This window comes from Platalea leucorodia (genome assembly GCF_965183815.1).
Source record: "Platalea leucorodia genome assembly, chromosome: 4".
NCBI lineage: Eukaryota > Metazoa > Chordata > Aves > Pelecaniformes > Threskiornithidae > Platalea > Platalea leucorodia.
In genome coordinates this window covers 105,557,015-105,579,687 of record NC_138826.1, presented here as the reverse complement: position 1 = coordinate 105,579,687, position 22,673 = coordinate 105,557,015, and the positions used below count along the sequence as shown (strand labels likewise).

At 44.0% G+C, this 22,673-nt stretch overlaps 1 protein-coding gene across 1 annotated transcript; it reads left to right on the top strand.

Annotated features, from left to right (window-relative positions):
* Positions 1–1,125: 1,125 nt before the first annotated feature.
* SELENOO (selenoprotein O) lies at positions 1,126–18,387 on the top strand (the record flags this gene model as incomplete). The annotated part of the gene is made up of 9 exons (XM_082309043.1): positions 1,126–1,712; positions 3,182–3,385; positions 4,349–4,529; positions 8,442–8,572; positions 8,983–9,263; positions 9,613–9,763; positions 11,966–12,151; positions 13,240–13,396; positions 14,081–18,387. 9 exons carry the CDS (start codon positions 1,126–1,128, stop codon positions 14,264–14,266), a joined length of 2,064 nt encoding a protein of 687 aa, XP_082165169.1. The 3' UTR covers positions 14,267–18,387.
* Positions 18,388–22,673: the final 4,286 nt, after the last annotated feature.

Here is a 22,673-nt window from a genome sequence, read left to right as displayed (position 1 = left end):
TTCCTGGACGTATCCCCCGCTCCCTGGCCTCTCTCTCCCTCCATCGGCTTTACTTTCCTGGCACCCGCGGCACCCACCCCTGGCACCGACGGCTCTTCCTGCGCCTCCAAGCTCCAGCCGTGCCCATCCCACACCGCCGGGTCCCAGTCTGCCTTGCTGAGAGCCGCCACCTTCCTCCGATCCAAACCCTTCCCCAGCGACAGCAGGGTGCCCAAGCACTGCACCTTCCTTCTCAGCCGGGCGTTCTCGGCCGCCTCGGCCCTCAGCTCGTCCCTCAGCTTGCGCAGCTGCTCGGCCTGCTCGCTCAGCAGCGAGCTGTCGCACCGCAGCGCCAGGATTTCGTTGCGGGCCACCTGCAGATTGTTCTGCAGGTTCTGGATACACTGCTCCTTCTCCTCCACCGCCGCCTGCAAGACCCGGGCCAGGTCGAACAACAGCCACTGCAGGGCCGAGCACTTCTTCTCCCCCTTGGGATGGTAGACGGACACGTAGTTCAGCCAGAGCCTCTCCACAGCTTTCAGAGTGGGGTCCTGCCCGACGACCTTGTAGTCCCAGGGGTCTCCCCCGTGCTCCAGCATGGCCTGTACCAGCAGACCCCTCTCCTCCTGGCCCAGGGAGCTCTCCGGCTCCTCCTTCTCCTTTGATTTCCCTCCCCTCGTTAGCCAGGACATCCTAACGCCGGCCAGCCCAGGCGGGCGCTGAGCCGGGGCAGCCGCGGGCAAGCCCACGCCTGCCGCCCCCCGGGGCTCTCCCTCTTCAGACCCGGCGCCCGAGGCGCAGCTGAGGCAAACGGACCTCCCACTGACAGACGAACGGACGGACGGACGGACGGACGGACGGACTGACTGACTGACAGACAGACAGACGCGGCACCGGCAGCGCGCCCCCCCGCGCCCCCCACGCCCCCCCCTTCCCCGCGACCTGGTGGCGGCTCCAGCCGGCTGCCCCTCACGACGCCTCCGGCCTCCGGGCGGGCTGAGGCGGGCGCGCCGCGGGGCCAGCGTTTATACCGCCCCCCCCGCTCCCGCTGCCGGGGCCCGCTCCGCTCCGCTCCCTCCCGGCCCTCGCCGGCCGTGGGCGGGGCTCCCCGGCGCCGTTGTCCCGCCCCGCCCCGCCGGCAGGCGGATGGCCGCCGCGCTGCGTAGCGCTCGTCGCTTGCGGCTGCTGCTGCTGCCGGCGGCGGCGGGCCCGGGCTGCCCGGGCCGGCGCGGCTCCCTGGGTGCCGCCATGCAGCAGCCCGCCGCTCTCCCGGCGCGGCCGGGCGGCCCCGAGGGCGGCGCGCAGGCGGGCGGCGGGGGCTGGCTGGGCGCGCTGCGCTTCGACAACCTGGCGCTGCGCTCGCTGCCGGTGGACGCCTCGGAGGACGGCGGGCCGCGGGCCGTGCCCGGCGCCTGCTTCTGCCGGGTGCGGCCCAGCCCGCTGCAGAACCCGCGGCTGGTGGCCATGTCGCTGCCGGCGCTGGCGCTGCTGGGGCTGGAGGCGCCCGCGGCCGACCGGGAGGCGACGGAGGCCGAGGCGGCGCAGTACTTCAGCGGCAACCGGCTGCTGGCCGGCTCGGAGCCGGCGGCGCACTGCTACTGCGGCCACCAGTTCGGCAGCTTCGCCGGGCAGCTGGGCGACGGCGCCGCCATGTACCTGGGCGAGGTGCTGGGCCCGCGGGGCGAGCGCTGGGAGATCCAGCTGAAGGGCGCCGGCCTCACCCCCTTCTCCCGGTAAGGCCCCGCGGGGCGGCCCGGCCCGGCCCGGCCCGGGGGGGAGCAGGGGGGGGACGGTGGCGGAATGGCCCGGTGGAGCTCGGTTTTGGAGGAGCGGTGTCCCCCCGCCTGGCGAGCCCGCTCTGCGGGGGAGGCCGGGTACGGGGACCGGCCTCCCCGCCTGCTGGCTGCATTAGCCAGGCGCCTTCCCAGCCGGATTTGTGCTGAGGATCATTCCCCGAGGCGAAGGTCGTATCTTAAGCCCTCGTGTTTTGTTTTGGTTTTGTTTTTTTATCTTCGCTGCAGCAACTGTAATGCTTAAATGCCAAAGCAGAAAGTGGCAAAATTTTCCGCTGGAAAACAAAGGCTGTAATTGCATCTCCTTCAGGTGTTGCGTTGCTTCTGTCCCTGGTTATCCTCTTGTGAGGTTTTTCCCCCTTTAAGAGGACGCAGACCGTGATGAAAGTGGGGACAGCAGTGTGGAATAGCCACCTGACTGCTTGCTGCCATGTTGTCCTATGGCCCACGCAAATGGTATTTAAAATGCGGGTGTTTGGTTGGTTTGTGCTGCCGGTCCTCCTGCCACTGCCAGCAGTGCCTTTCCTCCCGTCCTTCCTGGCTGTGGGGGGGAATGGTGGAAAACCCCCAAAAGTGGCATACTGACCGATATCCTCATTAGTCAGTTTAGCCTGCACGGCTTTAAATCTTTCAGGTCATTTTTCCCACTTGCATTTCCTGTATTTTCCGTTCCAGCTGTGCACAGGCTCAGTAACACCTCAGTTTCACGCACATGGTGCTCTGAAGGCCTTCTCCAGGTCTGTGAAGGTGAAGGAAATCACAGTGAAGATCCCAGATACACTGGTAGTGTTGTTGGTCTGCCCTGGGCAGCTCTTTTGCTGGCCTGTGGCTTCTGAAGTGCTGGGAGCATGGGCTGAGAACCACCTGCGCCTGTGCCATTTACTTGATTTCTATTAAATAAGCTAGTTCGCTATTTGCTGCCTGTTCAGGTTTTTTTAATGCAGCTGCCACACGTGCTCGTATTTAACACCCCATTTCTAGATTACTTACTTGGAAAGATCCAAAATAATACTAGTTTTCAGGAGGCATAACAGTAGCCATTTCATTAAGAGCAAATCAGTGACTTTTCTATAATAAAATGGCTATATGTGTCCAAAACTTTTTAATTTTTTGCAAGACTGTTACGTCAATGAAAACAACAGAGTTTAATGATCAGAAGGGCTATGTGTAACTGGAAGGTTTATTTTCTTCTGTTATGTGTGGTCTTCATTGCAAGCATGTTGTGTCCATCTAATTAAGTTTTAACAGAAGTTTGAAGGTCCAGCTTTTGTTCTCAGATCTGCCACTACTTTGTTGTGTGCCTGTAGACAGAGCACGTCACTTCTAGGCTTTTGTTTCCTGACTGTGAAGGGGGAGACAGGAGTTCCTGCCTTTATAGCCTGAAAACTGTCCGTGTTTTCTTGTTGCAGACAAGCTGATGGTCGGAAAGTCCTGCGGTCGAGCATACGGGAGTTCCTGTGCAGCGAGGCTATGTTTCACCTAGGAATACCAACAACAAGGGCTGGAACATGTGTGACATCTGACTCGAAAGTCATCCGTGACATATTTTATGATGGGAATCCAAAAAGTGAAAGGTGTACCGTTGTTCTGAGAATAGCTTCTACATTTATAAGGTAGGAGCCTATTTTGTTGGGTTTTTTTATTCTTTTAAAACCAAGCACAGCAGTCTTTTAAAATACCACTTTCAGTGTATTTCCGTAACAGCACCATTTGCGTGTTTCTTGTTCTGGAGGCTTGGAACTCTTTTGCTGGGCTGCAGGAAGCCGCTCTTCTTGTCCAGTGGATGGGATGAGCTGGTGTCTTTGCACACAGGCAGATAGACACTAAGGATGCTAGCCTGGTAGAAAGAAGAACTAAGTTCTGCAGAACTCAGAAGAGATTTTTCATGTTTATGCCTGCACAGAATACATGCTTTTTTTGATGTCAGTAGTAGTGGTGGATTATAGCTCTACCCTTAATTCCAAAGCTATCCTAATGTAGTACTGTCAAAGTTTGGGTGTACTTTCCCTGCCTGAGAAGTGTACGAGGTTCCTGCTCCAACACAAAACATTAGGAGTTTCGGGAAGTTGTACTGCTTCTTGTAAGGCAGCAGAATATTAGAGGAAGGTGATGCATAAGGAGTACGTGCATGTGTGTATATGTGTGCATGTACATATATATATATATATGTGTGTGTGGAAAAATCTAATGTACTTTATTACTTTAAAATGTACTTTTAAATACTGTATTTTAAAGAAGTCCTATTCCTGTATATTTAGTCAGGATAAGAATTTTTCTGTAGAAGTGGTCGTAGGAAACTTTAACGAGCTGGTCTTCAGTACTGGCCAGGGTCTTGATCTGTCAGTTTAGTTACATGAGGACGTATGCACTTCCTTGCGTTGAGTCACTGACCCTCGCTAGGTTCGGCGTAGGAATCTTGCAGGTCTTTTCTCTCAGTCAGTTGAAGGATTGGTGTTAAACTCAAGAGATGATGTGGTGTTATTGCAACAACAGTAAATGTTTTTACTATGCGTAGTATCAAATGAAGTTAGTAGTATCAGATGATACTAAAACGTGGTTTTATTATTTTAAAACAGATTTGGTTCTTTTGAAATTTTTAAACCTACTGATGAATACACAGGACGCAAGGGTCCCAGCGTTAACCGAAATGATATTCGAATACAGATGCTTGATTATGTGATCGGCACTTTCTACCCAGAAATCCAGGAGGCTTATTCAGACAACAGTATTCAGAGGAATGCTGCTTTCTTCAAAGAGGTAAGAAAGATCAGATTCTCTTTATAAATCCATAGCAGTCACCTTTAGAAACTTAATCTGCAAGCACAGATGACTGGAGTCTGTTAAGACCTTGTATCATCTGATTGCCTGAACTATTCTTTTCTTTGAAGAAAAGACTCTTAATAGAACTGCTTATCGATGAAAGCAATGTTGATATTGATCACACCAGTGAAAGCAGTTTAACCTTTTTAACAGTAAATCATGATTGCTCTGCACTGGGAGAGCTTCCCAAGACTTGTCTCCATTTGCTGAGAGTGTCTTAGACTGCGAGGGGGAGTTCTGGCCCTGACTGTCAGATGATGAGTTGACGGTATCGAGACATCACTTGCAAGGCATCGTCTTGTAAAATACTGAGAATGTTGAGTCACTTCCTGTCTCTCATTTTCCAAACTACAAGCAGGAATGTTGGCTGCAAATCACTTCAGCTTCAGCCGTTAGAATTGAAATGTTTAAAGACAGTCAAGCACTGTGAGGGCTTGCCTGAGGAAGTTGCAAAACCTCCAACTTTGGGAATGTGAGATCAGGTGAGATAAATATGTCTTAGCTGTGGTGTAGTATCAGGTCATTCTGCAGTGGCCCAGAGCAGAGGCTGGGGGATTTCTCAGAGACCCATTTTGAACCTGTTTTCAATTACTGTATAAATTTAGACATTAACAGTTACTAGAGAGCCATAATAAAAATCGGAACTATAACATTAGTAAATGTAGAATTGCTATATTTCTCTTTGAAGTAAAACATAGCTAAATTAATTGGTATCAGCACTTTATCTCCTGAATACACCTTTTGCCTCACTGTTGATACTGCATTGCTATTCTTGACATTGAATTTCTATTGCTATATTCCTTTGTCTCAGCGAGCAAAGAAAGAATTTGGAGTAAGGGAATAAGATGCTTCTCTTTGTGTTTTAGTGATTAGTGTATAGTAATGCTACCCTTGCAGAAGGGATCCGGTTTGACATTACTGTAGAACTATAATAAAGGCTCCAATTTGGATCATCTGAAGTTCAAATAATGTTACAACCCAAATAAGAATGTTACAACTAGCCAGTAAGCAAAATAATTAAAAAATACCACAGTCTAATACACTTGTAGTGTACGTAAAAGCAGTTGTGGTGCTTTGAAAGCTGAAATGACCTGGTAGGGATTGAGAGAATGGCTGCAGCATGGTGCATGTTGATAACAGACCAGTAAGAGGTCAAAAGGCAGGCTTAAAATCTGACATTCCCTAAATTGTGTGTTTTGAATTTGGGGGGGTGGGGGGTGGGGGAAGGGTTGGGCAGGGTTGGGTTTTGTTTTTGTTTTGGTTTCGTTTTTTTTTTGGTTTTTTTTGGGGGGGGTGGTTTTCGAGGGTTAGTTTTGGTGGGGTTTTGGGGGTTTTTTTTTGGTGGTGGTGGTTTTTTGTGGGTTTTTTTTGTGGTGTTTGGTTTTTTTTTTTTTTTTCCTTTTAACACAACCTGTGCAAACTTGCATTAGTTCTTCAAAAGCAAGCTGTGGCTGGGTCCACTACGGGGTGCTGAAGAGTTTAACTTCATGGGACAGGCCTTTTCCGTTTGAATGACTGGAGTTGAGGAGGAGAACTGTGGCTCGTCACCCACTACATGCATGTCCAGCTCTGTAGTTGATGGCACGTTTACCTTCTGATGGCAGAAAAGCCATGGGACTTGGGGATCTTTGTGGATGTGCATGTGTGCCCAGTCCTGCCTCTTTCTGCTTTTGGCTGCTTTTCCTGGCCCAGTTACTACTGGTTTCCTTCCCCCCATCCTGGCATCCTTTCCTTAGTGCCCCCGTCTCCATTTTTTTGTTTGTTTGCTGTGCTCCTCCAGCCTCTGCCTGTCCGCGCTCCGTGCCTGTGCTAGCATTGCCTCTTCGTGTTTTCTCTCCTCCTTAGTGGAGGCTTGCCATACCTTTCTCCACCTGAAAAGCACCCCAGTCCCTTACCTAATTTGCCAAACACATCCATCTTTTTTAATAGTGGGGGAAGTGCTGTCAGCTCAACTGTAGCGTGTTTTATCTAATGGAGGAAAAAAGTACAAGTGATTGCATTGGACAGCACTGTCTAGAAAGCAAACACCATCATCTGTACTTCTCAAATAATTTGTAGGTATTGTTTAAATTTAAATGAGCATGTCCTTGAGATAGTGCTCTTATTTATATAAATGCCTTACTTGTTTTCTAGTATGACTAGCAGTAGAAAAATGTGATCAAAAAGAATAAAGGTCAAAGTGAGTGCAAAGCTGTCTCTTTTGAATCAATATACCCATCTTTGAGTGGTGCCCAAGCTTTAATTGCTTTCAGGTGTTCTCATTAGCAGGATTTCTTTTTGACCAGAACACTGCCAGGGTGTGATGCATTCATACAAAGACATACAAAGCAGTCACGAATCGCCTTACCGCTGCTGTGCTTTCATCCCAACCTTGGTGGCCAGGATTTTTTTTATTTTTAAGTTTTACCCTCTTCCTGGCACAGAGCCATCCTACAGAGTGTATCTCCCTTGCTGGTTTATAGCATGCCAGTAATCAGTTTTGGACACATGTAGCTGGTTGCCGACTGCCCGCTAAAGCAGCGTTCAGGAAAAATGGGTAAAGTACCTAACATGAGAATATTGTAAAAAGTAGAAGCATGGGATCTCAAGGTGAACCGAAAGCTTCTGTTCTAAGCATCATTCGTGGTTTTTACTACCTGTCAGATTATCCCAGGGCAAGATTTTTCTAATTTTTCTTCCTTACCTGACTGCACGTGTTTAGAAGAAGGAAAATGGAGAAATTTGGGGGTTGAAGACAGAGGCATAAAACTATTTCCTATGTTAACTAGTTCGTTTTTTAAACCTTAATAAAATACACTTACACTGCAGCCTGGAGAGAATAGTTGCTTTAATTTTCTGTACATTGATAGCTATTTGGGAAGATGAGTGATTTTTAGCTATGGAAATAGTTTGATTTAAAAGTTTTAGCTAATGGCTACATATTTTTTTTTTAATTTACAGCACTTCAGTAAAGTATTTAGAAATACCTAGGTTTATTTAAAAGCCAGGTTAGCTTCCTGGATTTTCGATTTCATAGGGCATATCTAGTTCTAGCTGATAGGTGCGCGAATTTGATTAAATAACTAGAACTATTTTAAAATATTACACTATTTATTTAAAGAATGGGGCACATGCAGTGATTGCAGTCAAGGATTCCACAGCAATAACTCTGTTAAGCAACAGAAAAACTCTGGTTGAAGCATGCATTCAGTGAAGAATTACATTTAAATAAAATTGTCGTTCTTGGAATATTTTTACTTAGCCTTGTAGGTTTTTTCCACTCTCAGCAAATTGAGGGAAGTGCTTATCAGTGCTAAAACTTGTTAGCAGGGAATAATTTTTTTTTTTGTGTACACCACTTACCTTCCTGTAAATCACTCCTACATACCAAGTAAACCAAAAGACTAACTTTACATTGGGCTTTGTTGCATATAGTTAGTTATTTCTTAGACTTTGCTTATGTTTTCTCCTGTCTGTAGTTAAAGGGTCTTTAAAATTAGTAGTAAGCAAAATAATATATTTGTATAATGACTAGAATAGTACACAAGTCTGGTGTCAAACAGTTTACCTTATTTCAGCATTCTGTCTCCAGTACATTTTAAAGCTGTCCAGTCGACCTGCAAGTCAAGCATGGAAGGAAAGAAGAGGAGGCAAACAGAAATGGGAGACTGAGAAACAGGGCAGTTACTAACAGGAGGAGAGAGGCAAGCTGTCCTTAAGATATTTGTGTGTATGGCATACTGCCAGAATCTGCTTCCATCAGAGCTGTAGAAACATCAGTTCAGACTAGGAAATGCTTGGAAATACATGAATGTATTGGAAATACATTGTGTTGAGAAATGAGAAAAAAAAAAAAAAATTCTCTTTTAGATAACAAAACGGACCGCGAGATTGGTTGCTGAATGGCAATGTGTTGGGTTTTGCCATGGCGTGCTGAATACCGATAATATGAGCATAGTTGGACTAACCATTGACTACGGCCCTTTTGGATTTATGGACAGGTCAGTGTAGCATAATTATTTGAAACGTGCATGTGTAGTTGCCATGTAGAACGATCCTGACGTTCACGATTGCTTTAATATTTTAACTCTAAAGTAGATTTATGAACCCTCTTTCTGGCAAAGTAGATTAAGTTAGTTCTAGTTGTCCTGTAATTCTTCTTGTCAACTTCTTTTTAACTGTATTCACAACATCTCTAACTGTTAGACTGTTCTTGTAACCTGTGGGGTTTCTCAGTGTTTTAGAGGGCAGGAAAATATATAATGAGGTAACTTTGGGAAAAGAATTTAGGAGTGTTCCCTTTCAAATTTGTTAGTTTCCTAGAGGACACTGAAATAACAAAAAAATAATACTTCTCACGGTATTGGTGTCCAGATAACTAGAAGAATGCTAACTATTTCTTCGTTTGTAGATATGACCCTGAGCACATTTGCAATGGTTCTGATAATACAGGGCGCTATGCTTACAACAAGCAGCCAGAGATTTGCAAGTGGAACCTGGGGAAGCTTGCTGAAGCTCTTGTTCCAGAGCTGCCCTTGGAAATAAGCGAACTCATCCTGGAAGAGGAATATGATGCAGAATTTGAGAAACATTATTTACAGAAGATGAGGAAGAAATTAGGCCTAATCCAGCTGGAATTAGAAGAAGATAGTAAGCTGGTGTCTGAACTCCTTGAAACGATGCATCTCACAGGTTGGTGAGGAACATGGCATGTTATTATTTAATAGCCCATCAGTATCTCACAGTTAAACCAAAATGTAGTTTTTTGTCTCGTCCTTGCAAGAAAGCAGCCTTGCGCAAGTACGTTGTCATCTGAGAGAAGAAAAGGCTGAAAGATAGTTACCTTCTTGTGAACTGTGGGGCAGTTGTTGCCTCATACAGGGCTCTCCTATCTCACAGTTGTACCCTTACTGAGGGAGCAGTTTATTTGCCTCTTCACAGTGGTGACCCGTGCTGCTGCAGGTGGTGTTAGGAAGGAGGTATGGGACTTGTTTTCCTGCTGATTTATTAGTTGCATTACTCACAGAATTCACTTTTTCAGGTGGAGACTTCACAAATATCTTCTACTTGCTGAGTTCATTCTCAGTAGACTCCGATCCTTCAAAATTGGAAAATTTCTTAGAAAAGCTTACAAGTCAGTGTGCTTCTGTGGAAGAACTGAAAGTTGCTTTCAAACCACAGATGGATCCAAGGTAATACTCTTCTTTACTTAAATACTTTGGCCTGTGCTTTTATTTTCATCATAACTGTAATGAACTCGGCATGCTGTGTAATATTTGACTAAATTTGGAAATTTCACAGTGAAGTAGGAGCATCATGATCTACAGCAGTGCAAATTCTTGTGTATTTTGTGACTGGTGAATGCTCAGCAGTGACTTGCAGCAGTTGGCTCTTGGGCTGAAGTTGTCTGAGCTTTTGTTTGGTACTTTTTTTTTCCCCTCCACTGTCCCTGCTGACTAAGGCAATGAGAGTGCCAGATAGTGAAGTGATATAGAAATATTTTATAGAAGAAATGGATTTACTGTGTTCTGCCAATGTACTGTCAGCAAATAATCACCATGTTCTCGGCTAAGTATAACCTAAGTGCACACTTTAGGCTCTGAAAACTGTGTGGTGCTGCCCATGTCCCATTTGATGGGTTATGTTCTGCAGCCCAGCTGCTCTGAGCATGGAAAAAATAGTAAGTTTTGTTCAACTGCTGCTTATAACAGTGATTACAGCAGTTTTTCACTTTTTGGAGCAGTGGAAAACAGGGAATGAGTGTGACCCCTGAATTTATGATTTTTTTTTTTTTTTTTCTCCTAGCATCTTCCAAGATGGGGGAGAAAAATTAAAGTGGGGATATTTTGGGTAGGGTTGTGTTCCTCCCCACCCTGCATTTAATAAGCATTCCGTGAAGGTAACAAACCTACAAAATTCTTCAGCTTTTTCTATGTGTTGATATCACAGTTAACTCGCAGAAAGCAGGGAGTTGAGAAAATGGGCTGGTGTGGAACTTGTATGGACAAGTTTGGTGTTATACCAAGGTGGTTGGCTGTAGTCATTTATCATTTTGGAGATATTACTGATTATTTAAGTTCTAGTGATGATACACTAAAATGAAAGGGAACTAAATTAAGGTGGTGGATACTGCTTATTTAATTAAGTTCCAGGTTTCAGCTACTTTGAAATTGTAAACCGATGTCACGCAATATGAAGATAGCTCAAGTGACAGATGAGACAGTATTTTTTTTTTTTTTTTTAAACATTACATTCAGGCTTAGAGGAATGTGAAGAGTAGCTATAAATCATCATTATATGGATGTAAAGCTTTGGAGGGGCATAGGACTGTGTTAAAGTACTTAACTGATTTTTATCACACCATTTGGATATCGTAGAGCTAGGCATGTCAGATGTGTAAATCAGATTTGGCTAGTACTTTATATAAACTCAAAAATCAAAGCACCTAACTTATCTCTGCTTATTAGAAGTAGGAAAATACAATCTGATATAATGAGTTGTGTGTTTTGAGGCCAGGGAATAATGTTTCTTCTCTCCTTTGTTTATAAATGCATTCATGGAAGGAAATAAAAAATAGTTTATTTTGATATGCTGGAACTTATTCTTTGGGGTTTTTAGTTTATGTTTTGCTGTAGTGCAGTTATTAATACAGGAGAAACAAAAGTTAGCTAGCATGGTATTGAAAATAACACGAAACTATTGTACAGTAAAAAGATACAGTCCTAGTCAAACTTGCAGCAAAATAGCCTGGATGCTGTTAGGAATTTATTACCACAAAGCAGTTCTTGATCTGTGAATTAGACTGACTAGCTAAAAAAAAAAAAAAGGACACAAACTGTTGTTTTGTATGACTTAAATGAGGTATCTTTCCCCATACGATTTGGGTTTTTCTTAGTACTGGTAAGATTAGTACGTGTTAGATCCTTATTCTGCATGCTGTTACAGTGTTAATGTTGGGGGGGGGGGGGGGGGGGGGACCACGAAAACAAACAAACAAACAAACAACCAAAACCCAAACAACAAACAAACCCTATGGATTCTGTATTATCTTGATACCTAAGTAAGATGAAATTCCTTCTTCCAAATTCCTTTCAAAGTTCCAAGAGTGTTTTGATGAGAATTGCACATCTAAACCCGGTTGGTAATTCTGAAAATCTACTGTCTGCACTTGACGTACCACAGGAATGTGAATTAAACACACTGAAGAAGGGGGAAGGAACAGTAAACTTAGCATAATTTATTATAAATTTGTTCTGTTAATTATAAAGTACTGTTATTTAACCTCTCAAGTGAAATCATAGGTTATTGTGAATGTTTTCATATCTACTTTAAGATGGTTCTTGACAGGCAGCTGAACTTTAATATCTAATGCGTTTGTTCTTCTTTGTTCCCAGACAACTGTCAATGATGCTAATGTTGGCTCAATCTAATCCTCAGCTGTTTGCATTAATTGGAACAAAAGCTAATATAAATAAAGAATTAGAACGCATTGAGCAATTCTCCAAACTGCAGCAGTTAACAGCAGCTGATTTACTCAGCAGAAATAAAAGACACTGGAAGGAATGGCTGGAGAAATACAGGTAAGGTTTCTCAGTATTCAGAGCATTACATTTGTGCGGCATTTTATTTGAGAACAGTGTGCCTGTCTCACGAAAGACACCCTGTCTCAAAGTATATAGGTTGGGAGGGTTGTGGGGGGTGTGCAACTCGGAATATTAACTACTCCAAGATCAGTATCTGTGTTGCTGTGCAAGTTCAAGGGCATCTATGTATTTTGTTTACTAGATTTTGGGGAAGGGTAGGGGTATAGAAATCACCTCACATCAAATCCTAGTATTAAAAGTGCTTCAAGAATGTTGATGTTGATTCTAGCAGAGACTAATTTTATTTGTGAGCTATTGTTTTCCATAGCTACAGAACTGACTGTTCTCTACGCATTTTATCCTTTTACATTTTTTTTTTTTCTGAACGAAAAATCTATGTATGAATAGAGAAAGCAAATGGAAGTATTCTTAATCAAAGAGTAGCTATAAAAGAAGTCATGGCCAGAAAAAAAATGTCCAGACTATTCTAACAGGCATAACTTAAAATCCTAAAAACTCAATGCTAGCAGGAGATTTTCTATAAAGAAAACCCCTTAGTAGAGCATTAGTTGTTTCTGCTGCGTGGATTAGGTCAGGACTCCTTTCCTCACCTGGCTGCCTGTGATCTTGTTCTCCAGTGGGGCCGAGAGTTTTAGCAAGTGTTCCTGCTAATGGGTAGATCAGACTGCCGCAGCTGTATTGTATCCCTTGACTTTCATCAGAACATCAAAAGCTTTAACCAATAAACAAGTGTAGAATTTAAGCCAAGTCCTGAATGTGAAGGTTTTTGCAGAGCAACGCAGGACAGACCATGCACCAGCGTCACAATCTGACTTTTCAGAGAATACGCAAGTTGTGCCACCTCCTCAAGCCTCGTCAGGACCTGCTGATGGTCTGTAATGCTGCTTTTAAATAAAGTGGTGTTTTGTAATCTGTTGTTGTGCTGGATTTTATAAACTGAGAGGATATAGGTGATGTAATGTTTATTAAGAACTGCAAACTAAGGATCTCAAGGCAAGGAAACGGGTCAACTTTTATGTGTGATTCTTGAACCAAACCATTTGCTTTCACTTGCTTAATTTCAGAGTCCGTTTGCAAAAAGAAATAGAAAGTGTTAGTGATGCTGATGCCTGGAATACTGATCGTGTGAAGGTCATGAATTCAAACAATCCAAAATACATCTTGAGAAATTATATTGCCCAGAATGCCATAGAAGCAGCTGAAAATGGGGATTTCTCAGAGGTATGTTGTTACTATTAATATCTCTCTAGGTTTGCGTGAATGTGTAGTGGTGCTGTTGATGACTGGCATTATGCTAGGCGAGATGCGTTCTGCCAGCTCAGGCACTAAGGGGATTGGGAATTCACTGTTCAGAAGGTCTGTGTTATTTTTAAGGGAGCCGTGGTTTTAATGACGGCAGAACAAAGAAAGGAATTGAAAATCTGAATTTGAACTTCACCAGCTTCTGTAGGCTGATTGCAGGACAAGATGCTCACCCCTGCTTTTACAGTCTCCACAATGGTGTTCACCTTGGGAGGCAGTTGGGGATTAATTTATACTTCTTCCTTGCTACGCTAAGTGTTATCTTTTAAAACTTATGGCTTTTACCTGTGGAGTTCAGCATGTGGATTGTTACATGCAGAATATGGGAAAAATAATTTATTTTGAGAAATGACATAAGAACTTGTACTTGAGACTTGCATTTCCAGTTGCTTGAGTTCTATACAGATACAAACTCAGCCAGTTATGATTTTAGTTTTCAGCTTATTTTGATATGCATACTGCTCATCTATTTCATATTTGGCTTGTCTGGAGTTTGTGTATTAAATACAATATAATCAATAATTATTTGGTGTGAGGTTCTCCTCTACATCATTTTGATGTTACTTTCTAAATTCTCACAACCATGCTATGTTTTCTGTCTAGGTAAGAAATGTCCTGAAACTCTTGGAGAATCCATTCCAAGAGGCAGAAGGCTTCAGGGAGGTAAAGGAAGATGAAGAAGAGGAGGGGGCAACTGCTACAGCAGCTGCTTGTGCTGAAGAGACCAGAAGCAGACTACCATATTGCAGTAAGCCTCCACTGTGGGCTTCAGAGCTCTGTGTTACATGATCTTCATAACTGCCTTGTTTTATTTTTTGCTGTGAACTGAAGAGACTGATCCTCCTTCAGCAGTGAAGAATTCAGCAAGGCAAACATCAAAGTGCTATTAAGTTATTGAAACAACCCTACATTTGGATACATCTGCAACAGTCTTCAGCTGTGCTTAATTTGAAGCAATCATGGATCATTGGAACAAACCAGTGACAATCAACAGTCCATACACATCAGTAATTTAAATGTTTTGAGACTGAAAGTCTTTCCTTTATTCATATGGCATTGTAAGTAGAAAGCAATATTTTATGTTGAGGCAGGCTGAATTTCAAATATCCAAATGGAGTTGTTGTTATGTGAAGACAAAAATAGCAAGTCAGGAATCTGATATGTTTTTGTCTGATGTCTTAACTAATAGTACTTCTAACATTTATTTACTGCTTTCTCTATGCAGGGACTTCTGGTCCTCTTTAATGGAGGAATAGATTCAGTGTTGCTTGTTTTAAGCTCTGTTTCGTTTCATTAAGTAGTTCATTTCTTGTGAACCTTCAGATTGATATTTATCTATTTTTAGAGAATTTGTGCAGGCTAGGGTTTTGGGGCAACAACTGAATGTGGTGTTGGTTTTGTTTGTTGGTTTGGTTTTTTTTAATACAATAAGAGCAGAATTAAGGGAGACTATATATATTTGCACTTGAAAATCACCATGGTAAAGTTTCTTCAGGTTCAGTATGTTTGCATACAACACGTGTAAATATTTACTAAAATCACGGGTGCAGTTTGTAAGCCAGTTGACTCGGGCAAGGTCAGTTAACCAAATGAGCATGAACCCTGAGCTACCCCAGTACTCAAATCCAGGTTCACTCTCTATTTGTTTGTGTGCTCTTAATGGAGTCTCCTTGTACGAGAGGCGTGCGGTGGGGTACCTGTTCGTTCACACTGGTCACTGGGAGTCTTCCGTTCCCACTCTGGTCTTGTACCACTTAGTTTGCTTCCACGGTCTTTGAAAATCTTTACGCCGCAAGTTGCCATTCAGGAACATGCTAGTTGAGCTTGTGTAAAAGATTATAGAGGATGTGGGAGGAGGATGGTAGCTGCCTTGCTTCCAGGTTACTTATTGACAGTGTTTCAGTTGAGCTTTCAGGGGAAAGCTGGTTGCCATTATTGCCATGGTGGGAAAAAAAAAGTTGTTCCTTAGCTAGTTACTACTTAGCTTTCTGAGTTTCTTTCTAAAGGACTCTGTTACTGGTTCAGATACTGGAAATCTTGGGAGAAGTTTGGTTTAATGCAAAGGTTTCTCTTTTCCAAAGAGACCACTGTCTTACACTGTGAGTTTAAGTGTATTCTAGTAGATTCTTCCTCCACCCCTGTGCAAGCTTGGTATTAGCTCAGGTTGAATTGTGCTCTTTTAAGTCTTCCTCAAAATACAAGCTATCAAAAAACAGGGAGAACAGTTGGGCTACTGCTTATCCATCTGTACTAATAATCAATTTGTCCTCCTTGCTGCCATAGTAAATAGGTGATGCTTTGAATGTAAACATCATTCTGTCTTGCCTTTGAACTGGAGAAACTGATGCCAAATAACGATTTGTGACAAACTAGAATCTCTGACAAACACGGCGCTTTCTGTGACGTTTTGGAGTCCTTACAGAAAAGGACAAACTTGAAGGTGTATTTACCTACTCCATGGAAGAATGGTGTAGTCGAAAGAGGAAGCACCTTGAAGAACTGGGCAACAAGTAATGCTAGCCGGTGCAGCTGGTTGGCTCCTAGAGAGAATCCATTGTCGCAGGAGTTTCGGACTGTCACCGGGATTATCCTTCCTCTGAACTTAGGGGTACTGGAACCAAACCATTTAATGGAAACTTTAACAGAAAGTTAACGCTGGGTAAAAAGGACTGCACCGGGGGAGGGACGGGGAAGGCAATTTGAAAAGACACTTCAAACGTACCCCTGACAAATTTGCAGAACCAGTGGCCTCTTACGCTATGCCTGGTCCAGAAGGGAGTAATGGGGGAGAAGTTGCTCCAAGCTGATCCACATAACCCTGTGCTGATTTTGTTTCTCAGTTTATATCTTTCCTTTGGGGAGGTAGAGAGGAAACAGTGTTTTGGAGGAGCTCTGCCCAAGCTTTTGTCTTAACAGAATGGTCTAAAGCGTAATGATTTTACACCATACCTAAGGGATCAAGTCTTTTTAATGGCATTCTGATATTAATTTGGGGAGTTTGAGTAGATCTCTATTAATAATGGTATGGAGAAGGAGAATGATATTACAACCATGTGTTTGGACACAGGAGAACTTGAATTAACTACCAAATTATTTTGCATTGAAGATACAAATTATTTTGCACCTATATTGCCAAAATCATGGAGAGAGAGAGAGATAATTGCTAGCAAATTATTTCCAAGTTTATCCTTAAAAAGGGAAATTGAATGTAATGGTGAGGAATGAAAATGTGGTGTCATTTCCTGCTAAATACATTCTTTGCTTACATGCAGATCAAGTGCAAGAGGTCTAGAAAGCTTGAAATGATGAACGCAGACCCTTGGTGTGGCTGCTTTGGTGTGCCACTCAGTAAAGACATGTTTGGAATAGATGCAGTATGTTCACCAACTGGTAGAAATACTAAGATATCGTGTGATTACTTATTCACACAGTCTGACTGCACTGACATTCAACCGCTCAGTTTCTCAGTGCATGCAGTAATATCGATGCTTTGTATTTGAAGAAGAGTGATGATCAGAAGCTAACTGGAATGCTTGTGCTCTTCTAGCACCCTCATTTCAAAAGGCGGATAGTGGTTTCAGCTCTGATAGTGAGTTTCTTCTGTTCTTGTTCATGGAGCAGTGTGGAAGCAGGAGGTTGTTCAGGACAATTAGACCAAATTTTGTCCAGGTAAGAACTTTATCTCTTAGCTCAGTTCTTCAGAGAGAAGGGAATACAGCTTATAACATTTGGGAGTCTAAATACTTGAATCATAAATTGCTTCTTGGTTTTTACAGCTTGTATTTGCAATAGGTAAACCTGAAAATAATATTTCTTATTGGACAAATATTCTGCTTGTATAAAAGCTATGGACTTGCACTCAAAATGAATCAGTGACTCTTCACATCAACAGCTTTCTGTGGAAACACTTGATTAGACTTACTCTGTGGCTAAACAGCTTGAGCTACCCTTGCATAAAAGCAAGTGGTACCCAGATTACAAAACTGAAATGAGAAGCTCTTGGAGACGGGTCTCTGGATAGTCTCACATGCTAGTGGGGCTCCCCTTGTGACTCCGTAAGATTGCACCATAACTCTCCTTCATGAGCTTGTAAATCTACAATTGCCCAATGTTTTACTGTCAGCTCGCACTTTGGAATGTTTTGTGGGGGGGTTTTGGGGTTTTTTTTGTTGGTGTTTTTTTTGGTTTTTTTTGTTTGGTTGGTTGTTTTTTTTCCCAAACAAGTGCTATGGCTTTCTTTGATTCTTTTATTAAAAAAATAAAAAATGCAATTTTAATATTCTCGTTCATGCCTGGTTCCTGAAAGACTTCTGCTGTTAACCCTACTGTTCAGCAGGCTTCATTTCTTTTGCTCTGTGTTAACATCAGATGGCCAGGTCATATCACAAGAATCCTCACTCAGTATTTTTGCAGTGTTACCTGAGGAGTGAATTATTGCAGGTACGGTCTCCTGCCTTGCCAGCGATTTTGGTAGCGTGCCTGGAGCAAGGTAAGAACCCTCACCTCTTTCAGAGAGAAACCTCCCTCTTAGTTACTTGGCCATAAGACCTATATGCTGACACCTCTTTAATTCCAGTGATATAAGGAAGAATAAAACCCACCACCTGATGTCAACAGATACAGGATGTGATTTTTAAACTCTGCTCACAGAAATAGGCCTGTGGGTAGAAAGTGAAGATGCATTTTGTTTATTTAAACTGGATTGAGTAGTTTATGCAGCTAATTTCCCCCCCCCCAAAGATCTCAGTGATATAGAGAATGGGACTCCTCAGAGTGGAAAATGTCTAGTATAGAGCACATTGGATGAGATGGATGCCCTGGCACGTGGCCCCGTTGCACATGAGGAATAGTGCATCAGGACCTAGCAATCTGTAAATTGGCTCTGCAGCATTTAGGGCTGCCTCTTACTCCCGCAGTCCGAGTAGAGGGGACTTCCCTGCGAGCCGTGAGGGCCCAGAGGCGCAGGAAGCAATTCACTGGTGAGGATCGCTCTCTGCTTGCTCCACAGCTGGTTACTGGCCCGGCCAAGGGGTTTACATAGTCCCACGCTTGGCTTTACACCAAAACCAGTTCTTCATTAACATTACATCAGCTGTTGTAACAGATTACTTGGTTGGTTGTGGCTTCCTTGAGCAAAGGTTATGCCTTTTCCTTGGTGGTGCTGATGGGGGGGGTGGGGAGGAGGCAGAGAAAGGAGAAATGGGTTTGAAGGGGAGAAATATTTGCACCAGCAGCCAGGTGAGCAGTGGTGTGTGCTTGTTCTGAGCCTTGGTGGTGGTGTAGCCAAAAACCAGTTCTGGGCAGAGTAGCGCAGACCATGTGTGGTGCGCATAGGAGAGGTGGAGAGCATTGGGTTTCTTCAGCCGTAGGAGAAGGCTAAGGGGAAATGCCTTGCTGTCTACAGCAGCTGCTGGGAGAGTGCAGAGAAGGTAGAGGCAGACTCTTCTCAAGGGAGCACAGTAATAGGATGAGAAGCAATGAACAGAGTTGCAGCATGGGAAATTGAGTAGATACAAGGATTCCCCCCCCCCCCATAAGGGCAGCCAAACTTTGAAACAAGTTGCCCAGAGTTGTTAGCATCTCAATCCTTGGTGATCCTCAGAATGTCACTGGAGCAGGCTGCTCAGGGCCTTGTCCAGCTGGACCTGGGTTAAGCAGGGATTGGACTGGATGACTTCAGAGATCCCGGCCAACCTGTATTATTCTGTGAATGTTCTGGGGCTGACTGGCTTAGTGCACTTCAGTGCAGGGGTTCTTACCTTTTGGAAGATCTCGCCTGGGACACCGGCAGCAGCTGATTGCCCTCTGAGGCCTTTAAATGACACAGCAGGTTCAGAGGAGGTTGTTAGCTGGAGTTCTGCATGACTCTTCATCTGTACTGTGCTTGGCCACCTGGATCCTCGTGCAGTGGGATTTGTTTGCTTGTAGACTAGGTCAGTTCAGAAAGGGGAGAGATTATAGTCTTTTTTTTCTATTGCATTCTCCAATTTACTTGTTTTTTAGGTAATACTAAAAGAAATGAGTAATTAGGAATGTTGAGAAACATCTTGAGGTAGTGTCAGAGTGTCACCCAGCTCTGATGTAGCTCGCTTTCCCACCTGAATAGGCACGTGGCTCCTCCGGATGCTTCAGCTGAGGTAAATCTCTGCACTCCAAAGTATCTGTTGAACAGGATTGTTTCTGCTATTCTGCATTTCTGTTTATCTGTCTGTGATGGAAGCGGGTTTAGGCCAAACCTGCTGCTTGTCCCTTTGCATGGAGTGCATCCAAGCTGTTGTGGCTTAGCCCCAGTCGGCACAAGCACCACCCAGCCGCTCACTCACTCTCCCCTGGGGGGACAGGGAAGGGCATCCCAAGAGCAAAAGTAAGAAAACTTGTGGGTTGAGGGAAGAACAGTTTAATAATTGAAATAAAATAATAATAAATCGTAATGAAAGGGAAAATGAGAGAGAAACAAAACCCAGGAAAAACAAGTGATGCACCTGCTCACTGCCCACTGACCGATGCCCAGCCCATCCCTGAGCAGCGATCACTGCTCCCTGGCCAACTGCCCCCAGTTTATATACTGAGCATGATGCTATATGGTATGGCATAGCCCTTTGGCCAGTCTGGGTCAGCTGTCCTGGCTGTGCTCTCTCCTAGCTTCTTGTGCACCTGGCAGAGCATGGGAAGCTGAAAAGTCCTTGACTAGTGTAAGCACTACTTAGCAACAACTAAAACATCAGTGTGTTATCAACATTATTCTCATCCTAAATCCAAAACACAGCACTAGACCAGCTACTAGGAAGAAAATTAACTCTATCCCAGCTGAAACCAGGACACAAGCAAAGGGCTGAGACAGCCCCCAGGATCCACTGAAAGAGCAAATTCAATTATCCTAAATAATGCAACCAATACCTATGTTACATCTTTTCATTTGGCTTATGCTTCATGCATTTACAGCGGGAGGATTTTTGGGGTGTTTTGTGCACTGGCAGTTCTCCAGTTCTCAGTTGCTTTCAACTGTATAAAAATGCTGCATTTGCCTTCCCTCCCCCTGGCCCTTTAGCACCTCTGTTCTCCCCCACCCCCAGATCAGCCGTACAACTGATGGATGCAGCTGTCCTGCGACATGGGGCAGGCACTGTGGCGTGTAAATCGAAGGACACAAGGGGTAGGGATAAACTTCCAGACAGACATGAGCATAGACTGCCTTTTTTTCCATGTGTAATAAATAACCAATCATTCTGTTTTTACAGTAACTGCCTAATTAACGGGAGCAGAAACCCAAGGGGAAAAGGTCAGGCTTATCTGTCTCTGTAGCCAAGGCATGCAAAAAGTCCGAAGGTCTGTACTGTTCCCTTCCTCCCCTGCTGCTGTTTTGCCTGGGCAAGGACAGTGCCACAGCGCTGCGCAGCTCTTGCTAAGCTTGCGCGTTCAGCAGGTAAACCCAGAGGTGAGATTTAATGATACTTTGTGCAAGTACAAGCAGAAACAGTTTTAGTAGGGTAAGCTGACCTACAAAGCTTATTTCATGTGTTTTCTATTCTGGAGTTGATTTAAGAAAGAAGAAATTGGTATTTTAATAATATAGTAGAACAATAGATAATTTAAATGGATATTTAAATCGCATCTGAAATGCTTTTTTGTGAGCTGAATTCAGCACCAAGCCTGGCATTATAATGCTCCTGTTTCGTAAACTGGCTTCTCCCCTCTGTTTTCTCCAGCCATGGCCAAAAAAGAACAGGTGATCCACCCACCTTTGACTCTTCCCCAGAAGCAGAGCCAGGAGGGAATGCCCCTCCGCTGCCTCTGACAGGACCCATGCAGCGGGAGCCGAGCTGGCTGTGGGTCCTTCACCCTTCCGCCTCTAATTAGGAGTTACCAGTGCAAAGGTGTGGATCAAAATTCTGATTTGTAGATCTTTCTGGATGACTTCCAGTCCACTGCACTCAAAAGTTTTACTGTGCAGAAAAGCAGAGAGCTACTACAACCATTTCTATACTGAAGTGCTCATCTAACACCACAAAGTTGAAAGTACACCTTAGTTTTTCTACTTCGAGGTCATTCTTGGTATTTCCTAACTGCCCTTTCTAAACAAGCAGTGTTTTCCAAATCAAAATTAATTTTATTTTGTGCAGTATCTGGACAGGATGGCTTTAACTTTCTTCATAGCAGCCTGTACGGGGCTGTGTTTTGGATTTGCAGCTAAACTAGGGCTGATAACACAGCCATGTTTTGGCTATTGCTGAACAGTGCTTGCGGAGCGTCAAGGCTGTCTGTTCCTCTTGCTCTGCCCCGGCTCAGGGGGTAGGTGAGAATTCAGGAGTGGGCACAGCTAAGCCCAACTGGCCAAAGGGCTACTCCATGCCATAGGACATGCTCAGCAATAAAAAAGGGGGGTGAGGAAAGAGCGTTTCTTCATTTTCATACTTTGCTGTCATTTTTTTCTGAATACTTTTGTCTGTAAGGAAGCAGTTCATCACTGCAAGACTGCACCTAAAGTCCTAACTTTACTGCTAGATTTTTCACAAGGTGCATCAAAGAGGGTGAATTTGGTAAAATGATTAGTGTTACAGAGCTGGGTGTGAGGACAGGCAAACACATTCAAGCGGCAGCATTTAAGTTGAATGAAAAGGATCGCTGAATAGCTGAGGTTGGGACAGATCTCCCCAAAAATCGCTACCTTCATAAATGTTGCAAATTACAAGTATGAAGTGGCAAGAGTACAGGGGATTAAGAAAAAATAAAGCACTTCAGATGATTAAGAGAAACTGTATGTGTTTTATGGCATAGTGTATCTTTCAGCAACAGAAGGGACAAAGTACGCTACAAATGTAGCAATGGCAGGCTAGTTTTATCACCCCATACAAAGGCATCTTGCACTACGATGCAGTGGGATGATGATGAGCAGTACTCACGGCTTGCATTTGAGACATCTCTGATTTTTAGCTATGGCTAATCGTGCTATCCTTTTCCTTCATCATAGGACTCCTTTAGACGTCAACGGAGAGAAGGCTGCTCTTGTATAATGGTACCAGGAGCTTAATTTAGGTGCTCTGACTCACTTTTTCTCTCTTCCCTCTTTCTGACCTCTGTTTGCTGTCAATGGCCATCTGAGGCACTTCAGGCGTTTCAGGGAGCTGACTGCAGGCAGGTGCTGTGGCCTTCCTCCAGCAGTTACACGGGGTTCACTGGAAAACTAAAAACTTGGTCT